The sequence below is a fragment of the Onychostoma macrolepis genome, chromosome 19 (assembly GCF_012432095.1).
Source record: "Onychostoma macrolepis isolate SWU-2019 chromosome 19, ASM1243209v1, whole genome shotgun sequence".
NCBI lineage: Eukaryota > Metazoa > Chordata > Actinopteri > Cypriniformes > Cyprinidae > Onychostoma > Onychostoma macrolepis.
Genome location: NC_081173.1, coordinates 20,857,323 through 20,878,834, shown reverse-complemented (window position 1 = coordinate 20,878,834; position 21,512 = coordinate 20,857,323). Strand labels below are relative to the sequence as shown.

The window sequence follows — 21,512 nt, the reverse complement described above, 5'->3', positions numbered from 1 at the left end:
AGGACTGAAAAACTATAATCAACAGGCAAAAACACTGCTAATGATGACTGAATAAAATAATTCTTTGAAAAGACAATGAATATTTTATAATGTTCTAGATGAAGATTGATCAGCTGATAAACATTTTAATTTTAGTAATATATGTTAATAATATAAAGTATGACCTTCATTTAAACATACATTACTCCTGACTATTCCATATTATGATCTAGATTTTCATATTAAAGGGTTACTCCACCCCAAAATGAAAATTTTGTCATTAACCACTCGTCGTTCCAAACCCGTAAAAGCTTTGTTCGTCTTCGGAACACAATTTAAGATACTTTGGATGAAAACCGGGAGGCTTGTGACTGTCCCATTGACTGACAAGTAAATAACACTGTCAAGGCCCAGAAAAGTATGAAAGACCTCGTCAGAATAGTCCATCTGCCATCAGTGGTTCAACTGTAACGTTATGAAGCTACGAGAATACTTTTTGTACACAAAGAAAACAAAAATATAAACAAAAATGATTAAACAATTCGTCTCCTCCGCGTCACCGTAGCGCCATTTTGGAGAGCATCCACTGAACGCAAACAGTGTACTGAATAAAGTCGTTATTTTTGTTTTCTTTGCGTACAAAAAGTATTCTCGTAGCTTCATAACGTTATGGTCACAAGCCTCCCGGTTTTCATCCAAAATATCTTTGGATATTGTGTTCCGAAGACGAACGAAGCTTTTACAGGTTTGGAACGACATGGGGGTAAGTGATTAATGACAATGTTTTCATTTTGGTGTGGAGCATCTTTAATGATACTTAATTTAAATGAAAGAAAATGTTAATATATAGTTTGTGTTAACTTATTGATATGTTAAACATTACATTTGGGAAAAAAGGTCAGAGGCGGTGATTTTAGCTTGGCATCAGCCTCTCCAATGATATACATCTGTGGCAGAACAACAGTAGACAATACATCTGCCTTAATCCAATAGCTGTAGTCATTTATTTGCATTACAGGTTTTTCACTAATAATATCAAAACAAAAAGAATTTAAATAACGTGATTACATTCCCGGTAGTATTGGAGAGAGGAGAGTTTCACAGAGCCATCCGAGATTCATTGTTGCATTGGAATATGATTCCCACAATTCCTCCGGTAGCCAAACATATTGCATCCATTCCCAGCAGTCTATTCACGAATCCAGAAGCTGTCCTTTGTTTTTAGAGGTACAAAAATACACCTTTAGTTGAGATACATTCATAGAAATATAAAAATGTAAACCCCTATGCTCAAGCTTGGCATATCGGCGTCCCGTGACTGGCAGAGGGATGGAGAGGAGGAGTTCTGCAGGAAGGGGCAAGAAGACACAGTCTGTCCTGAATTGTGGGAGGAAATATCAAGCTGACTCAAAGCAGTGATGAAGACTTTTGGTGGCCGGTTTAGATTATACATTATATAAAAAGTCTGAAAATGTCATGTTATTATACCTGAAATGTCAAGTAGAATAAATACGGTATTGGCTATATCAGTCACCCTTTACAGCGACAAGGAAATATAAAGTCTGACATGCAGTTTCCAATAGGAGGATAAAAGAGACAGGATGATACATACAGAATGCATATAGGATAAGAGTTGAACAGTTAACATGGACAGTTCAGCACAAAATAAATTCTGGCATCATCTACACACTCTTACATCGTCCCACACTGTAAAAAGCTAATATTTGTCTGTTCTTCATACGAAAGAACACACGACAGCTTAAACATTCTCAAAAAACTATTTTTTGAGTGCTCCGCCAAAGAAAGTAAGTCACACAGGTTTGGAAGGACGTGAGGGCGAGTAAATATTGACACAATATTCATATCTGGGTGAAGCATCCCTTTAAAATGAATGACTAAGTAAGGTCAATGGTGAAAACAGGAGTAGGAGGTTTGCAATACGCTCCCAGATTAAGACTGTGAAATGGAAGGAAAGTGAGCAGAGAAAGAGAGGGAGACAGGCAAAGCAGACAGACCACATCTGTGCCAGGGAGAGACGATTGACAGCAGGGGCCACTTTGCCACCGGCAACCAATCCCCCAAGACCAGTCCTAAAGAGCAAGCAAACAGAAACCCCCCTTCCCCATGTCAATTCAACTTCGACTAATAATAAACTCCAGCGTTTGAGCACCCCTCCCTCATGCCCCAGATCCCATTCCTTCAGAAACCTCTGCCACAAATACCCCTTTAGTACATGGCTACAGTATTATAACCCTGTTTCCCCGCTGAACGCACAAGTACATGCACTCTCATACAGCGTCCGCACATTGTGTAAGACTCGTCCCTGCTGTTCCTCCCTCCTGCCCTGAGGGCCAAGCGGAGGAGAACACAGAGGAGAGACAGTGTGTGTCAAGATGACCTTCATGCTTCTATGGTGTCTACTGCACAACCCTACATGGCATCTCTACAACCTACTGCAAGGGTATACTCTCCACCCTCTTCAGAAGTCATGCAATTAAAAACAACAAATACAAAGAAACTAAAGGGATATCCTGGAAAACTTTAAAGTGAGCATTTGTGGTTTATAATAGTTTTAATGTAAAGCAAACAATCAGTCTTGTCTTGTTGAAGTTGATTATGGAGTTTACGAGATGTTCACACTGCAAGTGATGTGAAGCCACCCGAAGTCATTTCAATTTCTGGTCACATGAGCAGCAAATTCTATTATAGTATTTATTATTGTATTGAATGGGCTTTTATTATATTTTAATTTTAGTTTAAGTTTTAGTCGGTTTGTAATGGACTTTTTGTTATTTGTATTAGGTTCTATTTCATATTTAGTTCATTCAATCTGAATTAATTCAGATTTAATTAATTACGTTTTCTAATTTTAAGTTTAGTAATGTTATGTGCTTTTGCTATTTTTGTTAAGTTCTGTTTCATATTTAGAATTTAGTTCTAATTTATTTTTATTTTCATTTTAAAGTTTTAGTAATGTTTTTGTGCTTTTGTCATTTTATGTGTTTTTTAATATTAAGAATTTAGCATTATTTCTTATTTTTATTTAGTTTGTCATTTTTCAAGGCAGTATTTCTAATTTTGTTTCTATTTTCATCAATCATTTATAATAGTTTTAAATTTAAGTTCAAGCATCAACAACACTGTTACAAAATTGTAAAAATATGTTAATTGTTGTATTATATATGAATATGAAGTAAAATATATTCACAAATTAACATTAATAAATATATGATGAACAATAAATGCTGTCAATATTAGTTGATTATACCAAATGCATTAACTAATTTTAACAAATCATATGAAAAGCATTATCCGTTTCTGTGATTAGCATCAGCAGTGGCGTTTAAAAGGGGATGCAGCTTCTCAAAGGCTTTTAGCATGCTGTCATCATGCTGTAATTTAGCATGCAAAAAATCTAACAAGTTACCTGTCCAGCATACAGCCCTCTCTAAGTTTCTAAATTCATCCCTTTTAAAACCTCATCGCTACAGTCATCAAAGCACCGCTTTTGTAACTAATTCACAACCTTCAACAATAAATTCCAAGACAATTACTGTCAAACTTCAGATTGCTTGCTGTGCGCAATGTTCCTGTTATTGTGCATAATCCATCTTCTTTTTATGTGAGGACAATGATAGTTTTGTGCAATTAAAGGTTAGTTATTAACTAAGGTTAGTTATTAGTTATATACTAAATATTTGTCAGTTTATCGCTGACAGATTTTTAAGCATTTTACATGCCTAACTAGTCTGATTAGTATTCAGTGGAAATGACATGACTATTATTAATTATGCAATGCTTATTTTAGACTGACTCGTTTTTTAGACAACCCATCAACTAGTTAAGTTTGTTAAACATAGCAGATACAATGCATTTTTACACTATACAGGGCTAATCTGACTAAATTAGAAGATAAAGTCAGTTATCAAGCACTGCACAGCTTGATTAGAAGAACTCATACTTTTAAGAATCTGATTAAAGAGCTGATTTTCTAATATAAATCATTTGGCTCACTGAATAGGGGAGTCTCTTCAGTCTTCTCCTTTTACTACTCAGAATGCGAATTTTATTTCCTATCTTTTCAATCACGGTGTTTCCATAAAATTCTTAGAAGTACAGTGTGTGAAGGAATGTTCCAAGTTGAAAATAAGTTTGTTAACATCTGATTATATTACCAACATAATTCTTATATGTTTTCTAGGGATGCACCGATACTGAGCTCCTGTACTCGTACTGGTTAAAAAATGCCCCGATACCAAACGCCGATACCACACAGCATGTGATAAGTGCCATATTCAGACAAAGAAACATCAACAACAGGCAGCAGAATGATATTAGAGTTATTAGAGACTAAGGATGTCTACGAAGCAGATGTATGCAATGAATAATGTTAAACATTCAGTATTAACACCTATAACTGATGTGCGTGAGTTGATAAGCAAAGCACGCTGAGTGGATTGAGCGCGCGGAGGCGCAGAGGCGCGAGCTCGTCGAGTGAATATCCCTTTCTCACAGACATCACTGGAAAGTTTGGAGTTCGGTCAGATACGTCAAAAACAAGTAAGTAAAACAATGCACAAGTTACTTAACGGGAGGGAGGGGGAGAGAGAGAGAGAGAGAGAGAGAGAGAGAGAGAGCGCGCACACTTCTGTTGTGTGATCTTTATTGATGTTTGCATCATTAGGATTAAAACTAAATTGTAAATATAAGACAATTTATAGGGGCATTCACTATAAACAATTTATTTTCAACCTTATAAGCATACACGACTTTCTGGCGAAAGTGAAACTAGCAGCCTGTGTGAAATGCGCTAGGCTGTCCTGTATTGTCCCTCTCATTCTGCACCAGTACAAATACGTGCGTGTGTTGCGTGTGTTTTGCTTGCTTCATGAGTGTTTCTGCATTATATGAGTGGCTTTGGAATATAAATCGCAGCATTTCAAATGAAGAAAAAAAGAGAAAACGCAACTTCTATTTCTGGAAATATCACAATTAAGAGATTTAAAACGAGTGTTCCCTGCATTATTACACCAAAACGCGTGATTACAGTACTGAGCCGCTGCAATGGAGCAGCTATAATGCTATTAAATTAAAGATTATGTACCATAGAGCAAAAAAAATAATAATAAAAAAAAAGACCAGTGAAAGTAACAAAAAACTTGTAAAATACATTTTAATGTGCATAATTAAGTGTGAAAATAACCGAAGGATATTCAGTCAAACCAAATATTATTCAGGGACCAAATATAATTTTTGGATATTTTTTACTAGTGGTTGTAGGACACTAGTTCATTTATGAAAATACACAGCAATAGTTCGATATATTTTCGAACTAGTGGGTGCAGGACACTAGTTCATTTATGAAAGTGAGGATAGCAAAATAAAGTAAACTGTGACATATTATACCCAAAAATTCTTCATACAGTTGACTACCAATAAAACTGATACAAATTTGGAAAGTTCAGGTTTGCATGAACCTGGTTGACAGCATGCCCAGGAGACTACAGGCTGTCATTAAGGCCAAGGGTTGAAAAAGTATTGATAGTTGTGTAAATATTGTTATACTAACAGCTGTCCATTAACTACCATAAACTATAGCAAATAAACTGTGATAATGTGAGAAATGTTGAAGGTGTCTGAATAATTTTTGTTTGACTGTATCTATTTGATAAATTAAGTTAATCAATTAACATTATACATACTCTTTTGGTTTCTGTAGTCAATATTTAAAAAATTTACAAATGCAAAGAAAATATCGGTATTGGTACTCGGTAGCAGCAAGTACCAAAAATAAAAGCATCGGTATCGGGTGAGTACTGGAAAAAGTGGTATCGGTGCATCCCTAATGTTTCCTCCTTATAACTGGTGCTATGAGAATAGTGACATTATGGCAATTTTGGACAAGTTTTCAGAAAAACAGTGTGTACTTTAGTGCCTATTCTATAGAAAGCCATTGGAATTGCATTAATATAATTGCAACGTAGAACCTGAGGACCACTGTCAAACTGATAACTGACAGCATGTTCTAGATGGTGTTGATAAAGTGTAACTTTTCATTGCACAGAACTCTTGTGAGGGACTTTATGTAGGTATTGATGATTAGAATAAATTAAAAGTTTGGTAAAACTTTGACAGATATTTCTTTAAGTCAGTTACATAAAAGGTAAATTGCTCTACTATGAATGAATAACTGACACAGTCTTAACATAGTGGCTGTATGCAACTGGCTTAATATGAACAGTATTTGGATGTATAATGAATGCTGTCAACATGAAATGTGGGTTGAATCTGAATCACAAACAGTTTGTTTTACTTTTGGTAGGTTAAACTTTCTGCTGTTCCAACTAGTTTTCCTGATTAGAGATATCCCTTTAGTTTCTAGCATTGAAAGACATGCCATTAGTGAGATTATCTTAAAAACTGAGATGGTAAACACATATATTTTCGAAGGAACCATTGCTCCATGGCTTTGGCAGTGCGTGTACCACTTATCTTATCAGTCCAGACCTGAGTCCAGGTAAACACGCAGATTCCAGTGGAACTTGTCCGTTTTAATGGTTGACTGCTACAAACCCAGGGACCTGAGATCCTCCCCTTCTCCCAGCGATGGCTGTCCAGCTCTGGGTAAAGTTCCAGGGGTGTGTGAGATGTGTTGGTGATGCTGCGGAAGAGGCGTCTCCAGGCTCTGCGAGCGGGTCCGAGCGACTGTGCTGTGCGGCGAAAGGGTCAATAATGGCTCTCTGAATCTGTCTGTATTGGGGGATGGGGAAAGTGTGATGGAAAAGGAACCGGGAGATGTGGTGGGGCAGACCAGCTGCAGTTCTTGTGGTCTGAGCGGATGGGATACAAGTCCTCCTGGATGTATTCCAGGGTGCATCGGTGAAGAAAAAAGAGGGCTGGTCCAAGAAGAACCCTGGCTCGGGAAGGGGATGGGAGGTGAAGGATGTCCCGAGGTAAATGTGGATGTACAGACACCTGGGGTTTGAGGAGAGGCCATCATGGATTCGATGAGAAAGGCAAGACTCCGCATGACTCGTCCCAGCTCAGCCACCTCCCGTCCGAGAGAGTTCACCTGTAAGACATACAAAGGTGTCACATTTGACCTTTACAGACATTAGGAAGCAAAGATGTTTGTGTTTTGTCATTAGGGATCCATAACAAGTATATTAAACAGATTCATTAGTTCATGACTATAAATGAATGTACAAAAGCAAAAGTATTTAAAGTGGGTATTTAGGGCAGAGCACATGATATGATTAATGTTTTTCAGCACATGATTAATGAAACAGTCAGTGTTTCATTAATAGAAGAATGCTGAGCAGTAGTGGTGGATTATAAAAACAGTATATTACTGTGATACACTTTCTTCATATAATAGAGAATCACTGACTGAGGCTACTGCGATTTTCAGTATCAATGTCATCTTTTGGAAATCAAATGATTTTTTGTCAGTTACAAAAATGTGTATTTTAGTCTTTTTTTTTTTTTTTTTTTAAATCATTATTTTTCGATTTGTTAAAAAAGGTCATTTTAATTAATTTAATTTCTCTTTACAATATAACATTACACAATGCAATGTTATGACAATTATTTTGATGCATTCACAGACGTTTGCAAGTAATGTTCATAAAAATATCAAAATAAATAAATAAATAAAATAATAAAAATATTCCAGTATTTAGTAGTACTTGAAACGTGCTGCACACATTTATTTGTTCATTTAAAAATTGTTTGACCATTTTTTACATTACATCAGTCAATTTGATGAATTACCATGTATATTGCATTAATTGTAAAAAGAAAAAAAAATGAATCTTGCATTAATTTGATGACTACTGCAAAAAATTTAAGTTTTACAGTAAACATTTTTACAGTAAAGTAAATATTCATGATTCAAGCAGCACAATAGCTGCAGCTTATTAAGACTCTTTGCGTGTCCTGCATGCACAACATGAATTTTTAATTGGTTTGGATGGTTGATGTTTTAATGCCATGCAAGCTTTCTTGGCTTTCTTCATGCAGAGTAACAAGTTAGACTAATTTTAAAACAGCAATTTAAAAACTTGTTTTTTAAGTTCGCTTTATTTAGACAGAATTCAGAGGTGACTGTTAAAAAAAAATTTGTGCTTGCAATGCAATATAATTTACTAAGAGAACTTATCACAATTTAATAAAAGATGTTTAAGAGATACTGGAATCTGGCATGAAAAGCATATTGGTATATGAATCTGCAATTCTAAACATTTGTAATGTATAATCCAGTATATGATGACCTATTAAGTATTTTCAGAAAGGGGTGCAACAAGCAAGAAAAATGCCAAATGAAAACAATTCCCCACAGCAACAGAACAGTTTGATCTTCTGAGGGCATGGGTTGTCCCTCTGCGTCCCCCCATCTGTCATTGTCTGCTAGAGCCAGCAGCTTTCAGGTGAAACTGAGGCGTTATTTATTTAGGTCCCATGGGACATCATTGTTTGTTGTTGACTATTGATATTTAGTTATTTTTGGGTTCTCTCTTAAGAAAGATCATTACTTGTCCCTGGTGTAGATCCTGATGATTTCACACAGGATCTATGTGAATACTTTCTTTCCCTTGTTGTTGTTTTTAATCTGGGTGCAAAGTATAAAACCTGAACAAATTCATCTATATTAAATACAACAACAAATAAATGAATAAATACGTTCTAATTTATAGATAAATTTGACTATGCTATGCTCATACTATGCTAAAACCTAATGCATTTTTCAGGCTACTCCGAATAAAACAGTTTCAAAAAGTTGATTAGGTCTTGCACCAGAAAAGCAATTTCCATTCATAAAGCCACCAGCATTACGATTTCTCCAACTGATTTTTCTAGAAGTGCACTAACACTTCACGAGGTAACCACAGCTCACTAAATTCAATTTGGATTCCCATAATTACTCGTCCTGTGTATCTTCTTGCACTGTTTGTGCTCTATACACATCCCCTAATAAGCTCAGAGTAATAATGTTCGTGACGGTCCAGAACACAGCACAGATGATCCAGATTCAGATGGACACCGATTTGGCAGTCACCCTCAGATTCGTGCCAACAAGTGATAATACCAAATAATGAGGTTAATTGGGTAATGATCCATAAATGCCATCAGTGGCAGGGAGGTACAAGACAACAGCTTTAAACAGGAAGGGACAACAGGAAGAGAGCACTCATCCTCTTGGTAGACCGAATCAAGCATGGATTACAACAAAATCCTGCTGAGAGGCCGGCTGTCAAAAATATATAGTGAGATACAAGAGACAGAAACAGAGATGGAGAGGAAAAAATGAGGAAAGGGCTCAGCAGCAGGGCGTCCCTCTCACGACATTACATGTCAAAAGCCTCATGTCAAAGCCGTGGGCTGACAATCAAGACTGTGGGTTGTCATATGGATTTATATACCCACGCCAATACTCAGCTGAGCTACAGTTCTCTGTGAGTGTCCGATCTGGACACAATTATGTGATAAAAACTGCAGCGGTAATTAAATAGTTAATTTAGGATTGTGAGAATATATTACACTGGGGAAAAACATGGAAAAATACATCAAAATCTTCAAGCCAGACTGACAGTAAGACTGCTAAATCCTGATGGATTTTCTTATTAAACATTCACGTTCAGTTAATTTTAATGATAATATTCAATTAATATTAAAAATGTAATGTATTCACTGCACTTTTATGTGAGTGACCAGTAGGACCTTGTGATGAGATGGCCTGACAAAGCCCTTCAATGATGAAAACAAAACATTTACAGTAGTTACAAGAAGTTGTGTAGTTAGGGGATTAATTTTGATTTAAAAATAGATTCATGTTAAATCAATTCTATAGAACTGTTCGTGAAACAGTTCACAAAACAGATTTGATGATTAATTTGTGCAATTGCTCAAAAATGTTCCATGTATTGCGTGCTTTAAAATGTATTTATAAAAACTGTATTATATATTAATTTAATAATATATTTTTTTATATAATGAATAATAATAATAAACAGAATCATGTACATGTACAATTCGTGAGAAACCACATGCGGTGGGTTCAAGGGCGTTGTGGAAATCTGGAATGTTGGAATGTTCTCTTCCATCATCATGGGGCCAGTCCCACTTTCCTCTTCTAATGAGTTTTATGTCCTCTAGTGTTTGAATAACATCCCCTTCTCCTCTCTCGCAGCATCCCGCCATATGGCTTGTGCGTACCTGGCACCAGGAGCTCACCTGAGCTGCGCTGGTTTCGATCTGTCAGTACTCACATTTACTGCAGAGTTATCACCCATAAAACCCACACTTTCCAAATAAATTGTAAGTGCAGACCTACAATTAAATTACACAGCAAAAAATGATATAAGACTGACAGAGATTAAACACAAAAATCATTTACCTCTTGGTTAAGGTGGCGTAGCTGTCCTTTGGTGTCCTCTGAATTAGCTGCTAATTCTGCACAGAGAAAAAAAACAATTATGTCCAACTGCCTAACACTGACAGAACTTCCAGTGAAAACTCATTACAAAGACTTCAAGGAAGAGTTCACCACAGAAATGAAAATTCTGTCACCACTCACACTCATGTCTTTCAAGACCAGTATGATTTTCTTTCTTCCAAGAAACAAAAAATGAGGTATTTTGCAAAATTTCTAAGCTGCCTTTTTTGTATGAAAATAAACTGATTCAAAATGACAAGATCCAAAACAGATAAAGGACAGTCTTCTGAACATCTTTGTGTGTGGAAAAGACCAAAATTCAAGAAAAGCAGTCTTCAATTTTTCATTTACACTGACATACGAGAACCAATGAATATCTGTAAATAAGAGGGAAGGAACAGCTTAGACATTTGTGTTTTACAGAAAAATCATACAGATATAAAACAACACAAGCTGTGGGTGACCTATTCCTTTAAAGGAAAAGTTCACCCAAAAATCTAAATTTGCTAAAGATTTATTCACCCTCAGGTCATCCAAGATGTAGATGATTTGTTTCTTTACTGGAACAGATTTAGCATTTCATCACTTGTTCAGTCAATGGGTGCCGTCAGAATTAGAGCTCAAACAGCTAATAAAAACAATACATCCACAAGTAATCCACATGACTCCAGTACCTCTTGTGAAGTGAAAATAAATGTTTGAAAAAACAAATTCATCATCAAAAGATTTTTAACTTCAAACATTGCTTCAAGCTAAAATACAAGTGCTCTATTTATAATATTGCTTTCCCCAATGAAAAAGTCGTCTCACCTGAATCAGGAGAGAAATAGTTAGAGATCAAGTACCATTTACATGTGAAAACAGTCCAAAACTAATGTCAGTGGATTTTGATGTGAGAAGACTTTTTCACTGGAGGAATTGTTAATATGGATTATGGGTTGGAATTTTGGCTTGAAACTTGAAACGTCTCAATGATGTATTTTTTTCTTTACAAACACACAGCTTTTCACTTTACAAGACGTTAACTGATGGGCTGGTGTCATATGGATTACTTGTGGATTACTGTGATGTTTTTATCAGCTGTCTGGATGGCACCCATTCATTGCAGGGGATAGTGAACAAGTGATGTAAAGCTAAATTTCTCCAAATCTGCTCAGACGAAGAAACAAACTCTTCTACATTTTGGGATAGCCTGAGAGGGAGTACCGTTTCAGCAAATTTTCATTTTTTTGGGTGAACTATTCCTTTAAGGTGATAAACAAAAGATCATCATTAATAAACACTGGAAATGCAGTGATCCTTTGTTGTGCGTCAGTCCTGGAATATTGGCATAAAAACGAAAGTTGCCAATATTCATCAACTCATCCATCCTCTTCTAACACACACATATGCACATACACTCACTCACAAACCTGCTGTGGTGGCAGTGGTATTAGTTGCACCGCTGACGGTGTGCTGATGGCCAGAGGAAAATATGAATGTGTGTGAATTTTCTGTACCATCAGTGTCCTCTGTGCCGTCCACAACCCTGAACACACACAAACAGAAATCCACTTTATTGCTCTCACAAAGTCCTTCATGCACCAGTGAGCAAATGTCTACTAAAATACTGTATCTTTGAATGTTTTTTAAATGCATGCATGTGTGGGCGTGCACACACCTTGGGCTGAGATTTGCGAGGTCAGGCTTTGTGACAGTGGTATGCTGAATGTGGAGCTTTTTGTTGGTTTGGTGATAATTTTTCTGCATGTGTGTTTTCTGTTTGGTTCCACCGCTGAGAAACTGAATCCGATCATCTTCATCATCATCATCTCCCTCGTCTTGATGCTCAGCTATTGGTGGATAGCACTGGATCACGTCTCCATTTCCCCTCCCCTCCATCTGTGATTGGACAGAAGAGGTAGCGCTAAGGTTGTGTGAGGCCAGATGAAAGTTGGATGACTAACCTTGGATGACTCAACTAGAAAAAGACTGACTTTTCATCATTAACTATGAAACAAAAGTAGATCTAGTTAATGTGACAGAACAAGAACATCTAGTTAATGTGACAGTGCTTGCATGCTCCTTAGAAAATGTCTTTCTAAGCAGTCATTTAGGGGCTTTTATGTGGCATTTAGATAATTTTATATTGGTCCCACATTTTCCTTGCCATCTTCTCCTTATCCATTGAAACAGTAAATAATTACCTAAATGCTCGCTCTCAAAAGACATGGTTTATTTAGATGGAACACATTTAATAAACAATGTTAAATAATGCAAAATGTTTTTTTATAGAGATAAAAACAAATAAATACTAGGGATGTGATTATTTGGGTTGACAGCAAATTGATTTGATTAACAATTCAATGATTTGATTCAATAAAAATAAAAAAAGCCTTATAATTAATTATAAGATACAGAATTATAACAGAACACCAAAGTAACATAAACTGGCAAATTTATATCACTGTAATGGCATATAAGAAAAAAAAATCATTTTGGACACATCAATATTAATATTAAATGTTGTACACATCTCAAATTTAAATTGATTTACTGGCTAACACAAATGATTAAAAAAGTCATAGAGTTCATATTTTAAGACATGCATATGAATCTGAAAGATTTTTATTTAATGCATCAAAAGTCTGAGAAAAACAGTCTGACAGACAGACAGACAGATAGACAGATAGATAGATAGATAGATAGATAGATAGATAGATAGATAGATAGATAGATAGATAGATAGATAGATAGAGAATGCACAAGTATGTTTTCAGTATGGACTTCAATGCGGGTACCATTGGGGCACACACACACAAACACAAACACACTCATACACACAAAATGAAAACACTCTTAAAAACAGTCTACACACTTTCCCTGAAGGACCAATTAGACAAAAGCTATGAAACAGCAAAAACACAACAAAGTGAATGTCCTTAGGTAAAACTCATGTAATGGTAGTGGTTTTACCACTTGAACTTTGACCTCGCTAGCAATGACCTCAAGAAGACTTGACCTACAAGACATTTAAAACAACTGGCCTGGCAGCTTTGATAACATAATAATCTTTGACCCCTAGTCGTACGAGTGAGAGCGATCATGTCAGAACGAACCCTAAAGGCTCGACTTTTCCGTTCAATAATAGTCAGTGTAATGGGTTTTGCTGTGCTTTACACCTCACGGTTCTCACGCGCATTGCCAATTACACAGTGAAACTCTGCAACAACGTTGGCAGGAAATAACAATCTCCATTTATAGAACACTTTAAATGTCAGTCCACTGAAAGGTGGCAGAAAAGTCAAGAGGTAAAACAGCAAAGAGACGGAATAAACTTGAGGGGTATTCCCCATCTCTCTCACTTTTAATCTCGCTCACCCTCTCTTCTTCTATATATATCTGATTAATTACACTTTTCGTACACTAATTTGGTCATTTTCCCTGTTGAATAATTGAGGCTCCCTCACACTGTAATTGAAAGAGCGGCAGTTTCCCAAAGCAGTCAGTCATCCGGCACTTCAATAACCGCCCGCTCCTCCTTTCACCCCTCCCTCGCCCCTAAACACGCTGTCCCCTTCCTCTAGCACCGCTCCCTCCCTGATTACTGCTTCAGGCATGGAAGGACAGGGAATGGGGAAGATGATCATCACCACCATCATCATCAATTTTTCGTTCTCTCTCCCTGCTGTTTCAGAGCTGTAGTGTTCTTAGCTTCCCTCATTAGGCAAATGAGGCGGGAGGTAGATCATTGTTAGGGAAATGAGCCCCAAGCTATTATAGTCAACACAGCACTGTTAGTGGATAAGTGCGGAATGATTGACAGCTGAGGAGAAGACGCACCTGTGTGTCCATGGACTTGCTGGACATCCTGGATATGACCTGGAAGGTGAGACACATGACAATATGTAAGCATGCACACTACTGTTCAAAAGTTTGTGAAAGTTAGATTTTTGTAAAGAAATTAATCATTTTATTCAGTGAGAATACATTAAATTGACAAAAATATTAAAAAAATAGATTTAAATAAAAATATGTTCTTTTGAACTTTCTATTCATTAGAGAATCCTGAAAAAATATATTTCACTGTATCCACAAAATATTACACAGTGCAATTTTTTAAACTTTTATAGTAAGATATGTTTCTTGAGCAAACAAAAAAGCATGTTATAATGATTTCTGAAGAATCATGAGACTAAAGTAAATTGAAAATTCAGCTCAGGAATAAATTATATTTATAATATAATAAATTATGTGTTATATTTTGGTGGATCCCAAAAACAATATTAATCTTGTGTCCATGAAATCAAAAAAACTGAATCAGGTTATGATCAGGTCAGGCTTTTACCGAAATGCATTAAGGGTTCCAGCAACTATAAACAAATAAATGAACAAGAAATTTCAGCATCACAATGGTCATGTAATGTCTTACATGGCTCTCTTGTCCCTCTCTCAGGTTGTAGGTGAGGTCGTGTGTTATGTCCTGTACAAAGCGGTGGGAGTATTCAGGATACAGGTCGAGCACCTCATACAGACCCCTCAGATTAATGCACTGCAGGTCGCAGTACGTCAGAGCCTTCACGTCAGCATTCGTCTTTATCACACGGTCACCAACCGACATGTTTGCACCAATCAGGTCGCCTTTACCTGTACACGTCACACAGGAGCACACAAACAGAGGAAGATGCAAAAAACAAAACATCAATATTTTGTCATATATCACTAGGAAATTGCAAGCGTGTTTAGTCTGCGTCAATATGTAGGCTAAACTGGAAAGCTAATCTGCCATGGGTTCCCTTAGGAGTATGCATAAAGTAGACTGAAAACATGAAAAAGTTTCCAAGTTACGTTAACCACAGACCTTTTTTTATTCATAAATCGGAAACCGCTATTCTTAAAACCCACTGGAATCTCCCAAGGGAGCCATGGCTTGAAAATGCTAATTTGTTTAGCATTTTAACACTGTGGGACTACAAACAGCTCTATTAGGGGCACTGTTTTAGAGATACTGCTTAAGAAAGCGCACATGCATGTAAACACACAAAAACTAGCACAAGTGAACCTTCTCGAGAACTCAATGTCAGAGAGACCTTCCTCTGTCAGCAGGGTGGAGAGAGCGTGTGAGGGAAAGATGTGAAAGATAGTGTGTTTTTTCCTGTCAGAACTCATAAGGTGATATTAACACAAACACACACATACACACACACACAGGCAGGACCTAACAGGATGATGGGGATTATATTTTTTCGCACATTTGGTCCACCGTCCTATGAGCCTGCTGTGTGTGTGAAGCCTCACAGAGAGAGTGACCAATCACAGAGAGCGGCTTTTGTTGGCAACTGTAGGAACACATGGGCCCTGAAGTCTTCACTTAATGAGAAGCAGTCTTTTTCCCCTTCATTCTAGTTCCTCAGCGCACTAAAACTACATTGAGCTTTTCTGAGATAAAACTGTTTGCTTGTGTGTGGGTTTGTGTAAACTGACCGAGGATGGCTAGCACCATGCTGTCCTTTAGCACCTCCATTGAGCCGGAGCAGACAAAGAAAAGAGCCTGTAAAGCATCTCCCTGACGAAGAAGGTACTCGCCCGGCGCACAAAACGAAGTCTTTATGTGCAGGGAGAGAGAGCGGAGACATCCACGGCTCAGAGAGGAGAAGACAGACAGCTCTAGGATCTCTTTATTCAGATGCATCGCAATGTCCGAACGCAGCTCATCTGGAAAGTCTTTCAAGAGCTGGAGAGAGTGGACAGGAAGAAGAGAAAAAGGGGTATAAAAAATGAGAAAGGAAAAAAGGAAGGATGGAATTAACATTTATTTACACTACGAGGAAATTTTCTGTGTGAACTTATGTAACAGCACATTACATTCATTAAACTGGCATTAAAATCATTAAGCACGCCGTTTTATGAGTTTTCACCCTTAAAACAAAAACTGGAAGTATTCCGGCCATGCCTCATTCCTGCCCTCCGCCACCCTTCATCTGCTCTGCTCATCCATCCATATATGCAACCATCCTTCAGCCTGACTGAATGGCATCTGTCACTCTCCCCTTCACTCATGGCACACACATCCCTCTCTCTTTCTCTCGCTCTCTGTCTTCTGCTCTCCGGCCATCAGCCTCACCATCTATTATTCATAAATCTGTGATTTAGCAAGGTGTTTAGATTCCATCTCATTTTTTTCCACTCCCTCTCCTGACTCCGGAATAAAGTCCCAGACTCAAGGACGGAGCACACGCAGTCGTTCCCTCCTCGAGTGTCCAACTGTCTATCTAAATTATACTTGCCTTGGCTGTTGCTTTGCTCTTGGCTTCAGAATGTTACTTCACTATAGGACATCACTTACAGTACCATAATGTGATGATACCATGATGTTTTTTTTTATGTAAATACAATGTAATGTGAATATGGTTATCAGAGATCGAGCAATATTGGTTTTCAAGGGTCAAACTAGAATTTTTAAATGAACAAATTTTACTTGTTTATTTCTGCTTTTGATGTAATAATCCTAAATAATCATTAGACACTAACAAATAAATCACTTCAAAATGAATAATACAATTTATATTATTGCATTAAAATACAATAAAAAAAGTCAAATGAAAGTAAAATAACAATAACATTTCAGAATTTATTTGATCAAAATAAAGTAAAAAAAAAAAAAATTATGTGACACTGAAACTTCTCTTGGTAAACAACAACAAATTTATAAACGTTTCTAATGACGAATGTTGTGTTCCCAAATGCTAATTAAAGTGGATTAAACCAAGCACAGCGCAACTAGCACTAACAGTGAATCGAAACTAAAAACAGTACTGTAACAGCAGACATGTAGCGTGTCAGCTACACAACCGTTGCGAATTTTATGACAGCACTAGCAATCTCAAATTCTCACAGCCATTCATAAAAAGTCTCCGGGTCGAGTAACACTTTTCAGCGCTGATTCTACTCGCGTTTGGTGCTTTGAATCATTCGAACGCTTTTAACTGTCCTGCAGATGGCGCTGCGAGCTATAACAGCTTAAGGCCACTTGCGGGATTTCAATCATCATGCAACCCCCTATAAAAAAAAAAAAAAAAAAACTTGGATCTACGCGAATCACTCAGGTCGGAAAATATGGAAATTCGTATTTATACGGAAAAATCACATCCCTGATTCTGGCACTTTAATGCCTACAAAAGCGGCTCGTAGGGACTATAACGAGTTACTTCCCAGGTTTGTGACATCACAAACCCAGACAAACCCCGCCCCCGGGAACATGCAGCAAAGGGGGCGAGGCCATGCACTAGAAGCGGTTTAGCCAATCACAACACACTGGACCAGGTAATAGAAAAGCAGGAAATGATCAGCACGTTTATAGGAGAAGGGACAGAGCGGTGTGGAATACAGGTAAATTATGTGAAAAATAATGTTTTTTTTTTTTAAACAAAGCATTAACACGTGTTCGACTGCACCCCATAAACACAATCAAGCCTTAAGCTATACATTTCTCACTACATGAGTGAAGATCTGATTTTATCGGCTTATCTATATATTTTTTTAAATAGAAGATTTATACAAAAATCTGTCATGAAACTCAAGGGGCCCTATCATACACCCTGCGCAATGCGGCACAAGTGTTTTTGCTAGTTTCAGCCTGACGCAGTTCTCATTTTCCCGTCCTGCGCCGCATTTAAATAGTAAATAGCTGGTCTGAAAACGAGGTGTGTTCAGGCGCATCATTGGCGCGTTGCTATTTTGAGGAACTGAAAATAGACTGCGCCATAGACCAACTCAAACCTGGTCTAAAGTCAATGGCGCAATATTTTTTTTGTTATTTAAAGAGCGCATTAATAGAAAATGGGTCCACAACGCGCATTCATTTTGCTTATTACACACACACTTAGATCATTAAAATAGGGCCCTAGATGGCACAGGGCGAACTCAATCTGATATAATCACATCATTATTCACATGGCACTGCTGATTGGTTTCTTCTCACATCAGCAGCCAATGAACTTGCTGCTCAACATTCAAACACTCGGCCATTGCTTGCTGTAGCAGTGGCAGCGTGTTTCAGAAACCCTCCACCTTCCCCAGCTCCACCTGTATAGATCTGCTATGGGGTAATTTCATGTTTGTTATATATGGGGGTTATTTCATATTTCCTACATGCTCACAGCAAGTCTAGGTACTTGCTCTGCCGCAGCAGCGGCAGCGTAGCACATCTATTCCGCCAAGACCAAACACATTAACATTGTCATATACATCTCCATGCTAAACTCTCTGCGAGTTGTCATGACAGAACTGATTTTAGAGGTGACTTTAAAAGTTTAATGTAACTCACTTATCCTGCACCAATATGTAACACTACATGAAACATCGGAGTGCAGTGGGGAAGCACACTGTATGCAGGTAAAGTTTACATTTACATTTTACATTTATGCATTCAGCAGACGCTTTTATCCAAAGCGACTTACACTGCATTCAAGTTACAGTTTTTACATTTTATCAGCTCTAAAGTTGGCACATCATCTTGCACAGTCCAGCTGTAAGGAATTCCACAACGTCAAATGATTCAGCTGTGCTGTGTCATACTCTCTGAAGTGTGGGGTTTACCTCATTGGAGTCGATACCGTTGTTGACAGACCAGGTGGTCTGGAAGTACTCCAGCATGCGCTGTTTCAGGCTCTGGGGCAAGTGGTGCACACGGATGAAGTCCTTCAGGTCCTTAGTTCGTGTGTGGTAAGAGGACCAGCGCGAGTACATGCGTTGGATGATGGCCGTCACGTTGCCAAAGACCAGAGCGTGCATCAGCGCTGCCAAAGACACAATGACACACACATGCATGAATGTACATTAAGCCTGAATGACCTAACAAGTCATGGAAGTTCTCTTGAAAGTTGAAAATTAACGTAATTTCAAAATCATCAACATGACTTTTTTACATGCAGCTTTAAAAAAAAAAGTCTGTTGTCCCTTATAAATAGCATTAAAAAAATATTAAATTAAGCCTGATTTAAAAAAAATGTTTACAAAGTGAAAATGTTTTTAAAAATTATTTTTGTTATGAGTGCTATAAGTGATCAGTTAAGAAAAGAGTAATCAATCATAACTGACAAATCTCATTATGGATCCTTTCTATTTCTGTAACAATCCAACCTGTGTATTTATTTTAGAGGCACTTGTTCTCTGTAAGATCTCTGGTAATACACAAGTGGTGATTGAATGTGTACATACGTGTTGGAGTGTGTAATTGGGTATTATTGTATGTTTGGGAAGGGAGCAGAACTGCCCCAAGGCGAAGGGTGACATTTCACAAAATAAAGGCCATGAATTCTAAATACAAACAGATGGTGTGACCTCATATCGTCCTATTTAATGACAGACAAACATACATAAACATATGCAGTTACACAGATATTGATTATTACTTTTTATATATATATAATATGTATATTTTATGTATATACATACAGTATCTCACAGAAGTGAGTACACCCCTCACATTTTCTTTTCATGTGACAACACTGAAGAAATGACACTTTGCTACAATGTAAAGTATTGAGTGTACAGCTTGTATAACAGTGTAAATTTGCTGTCCCCTCAAAATAACTCAACACACAGCCATTAATGTCTAAACTGCTGGTCACAAAAGTGAGTACACCCCTAAGTGAAAATGTCCAAATTGGGCCCAATTAGCCATTTTCTCTCCCCGGTGTCATGTGACTCGTTAGTGTTACAAGGTCTCAGGTGTGAATGGGGAGCAGGTGTGTTAAATTTGGTGTTACCGCTCTCACTCTCTCATACTGGTCACTGGAAGTTCAACATGGCACCTCATGGCAAAGAACTCTCTGAGGATCTGAAAAAAAGAATTGTTGCTCTACATAAAGATGGCGTAGGCTATAAGAAGATTGCCAAGACCCTGAAACTGAGCTGCAGTACAGTGGCCAAGACCATACAGCGGTTTAACAAGACTGATATGATCAGCATCATATCCAAAGGTTGTGTTTGGGAAATAGACGTATGAGTGCTGCCAGCATTGCTGGAGAGGTTGAAGGGGTGGGGGGTCAGCCTGTCAGTGCTCAGACCATACGCCGCACACTGCATCAAACTGGTCTGCATGGCTGTCGTCTCAGAAGGAAACCTCTTCTAAAGATGATGCACAAGAAAGCCCGCAAACAGTTTGCTGAAGACAAGCAGACTAAGGACATGGATTACTGGAACCATGTCCTGTGATCTGACGAGACCAAGATAAACTTATTTGGTTCAGATGGTGTCAAGCACGTGTGTCTTGCCAACAGTCAAGCATGGTGGTGGGAGTGTCATGGTCAGGGGCTGGGGGGCTGGGGAGCTACAGTTCATTGAGGGAACAATGAATGCCAACATGTACTGTGACATACTGAAGCAGAGCATGATCCCCTCCCTTCTATTCCAACATGATAACGACCCTAAACACACCTCCAAGATGACCACTGCCTTGCTAAAGAAGCTGAGGGTAAGGGTGATGGATTGGCCAAGCATGTCTCCAGACCTAAACCCTATTTAGCATCCTCAAACGGAAGGTGGAGGAGCGCAAGGTCTCTAACATTCACCAGCTCTGTGATGTCGTCATGGAGGAGTGGAAGAGGACTCCCACACATTTTTTTAGATAATTATGGGCCATTATTCGAAGCATAAACCATAAGATATGTCCACCCTGTCATGGACATATACAGGTGCATCTCAATAAATTAGAATGTCATGAAAAGTTGATTTATTTCAGTAATTCAACTCAAATTGTGAAACTCGTGTATTAAATAAAGTCAATGCACACAGACTGAAGTAGTTTAAGTCTTTGGTTCTTTTAATTGTGATGATTTTGGCTCACATTTAACAAAAACCCACCAATTCTCTATCTCAACAAATTAGTTTGGTTCACTAGGCTACACAATCATGGGGAAGACCGCTGATCTGACAGTTGTTCAGAAGACAATCATTGACACCCTTCACAAGGAGGGAAAGCCACAAACATTCATTGCCAAAGAAGCTGACTATTCACAGAGTGCTGTATCCAAGCATATTAACAGAAAGTTGAGTGGAAGGAAAAAGTGTGGAACAAAAAGATGCACAACCAACTGAGAGAACTGCAGCCTTATGA

The 21,512-nt window shown here is 37.8% G+C and overlaps 1 protein-coding gene across 2 annotated transcripts in view; it reads right to left on the bottom strand.

Moving 5' to 3' along the window:
* Positions 1-978: 978 nt before the first annotated feature.
* The window catches only part of kcnh8 (potassium voltage-gated channel, subfamily H (eag-related), member 8), a 90,302-nt gene continuing 69,768 nt past the window's right edge, over positions 979-21,512 (bottom strand). For both annotated transcript variants that reach the window (XM_058752740.1, XM_058752739.1), the window contains exons 9-16: positions 18,992-19,191; positions 15,878-16,127; positions 14,826-15,040; positions 14,237-14,275; positions 12,075-12,295; positions 11,827-11,942; positions 10,376-10,431; positions 979-7,051 (exon numbers count right to left, since the gene is read on the bottom strand). In XM_058752740.1, coding sequence (XP_058608723.1) covers positions 6,545-7,051; positions 10,376-10,431; positions 11,827-11,942; positions 12,075-12,295; positions 14,237-14,275; positions 14,826-15,040; positions 15,878-16,127; positions 18,992-19,191 — 1,604 coding nt within the window. In that variant the 3' untranslated portion in view covers positions 979-6,544. The remainder of the gene's footprint in view (positions 7,052-10,375; positions 10,432-11,826; positions 11,943-12,074; positions 12,296-14,236; positions 14,276-14,825; positions 15,041-15,877; positions 16,128-18,991; positions 19,192-21,512) is intronic.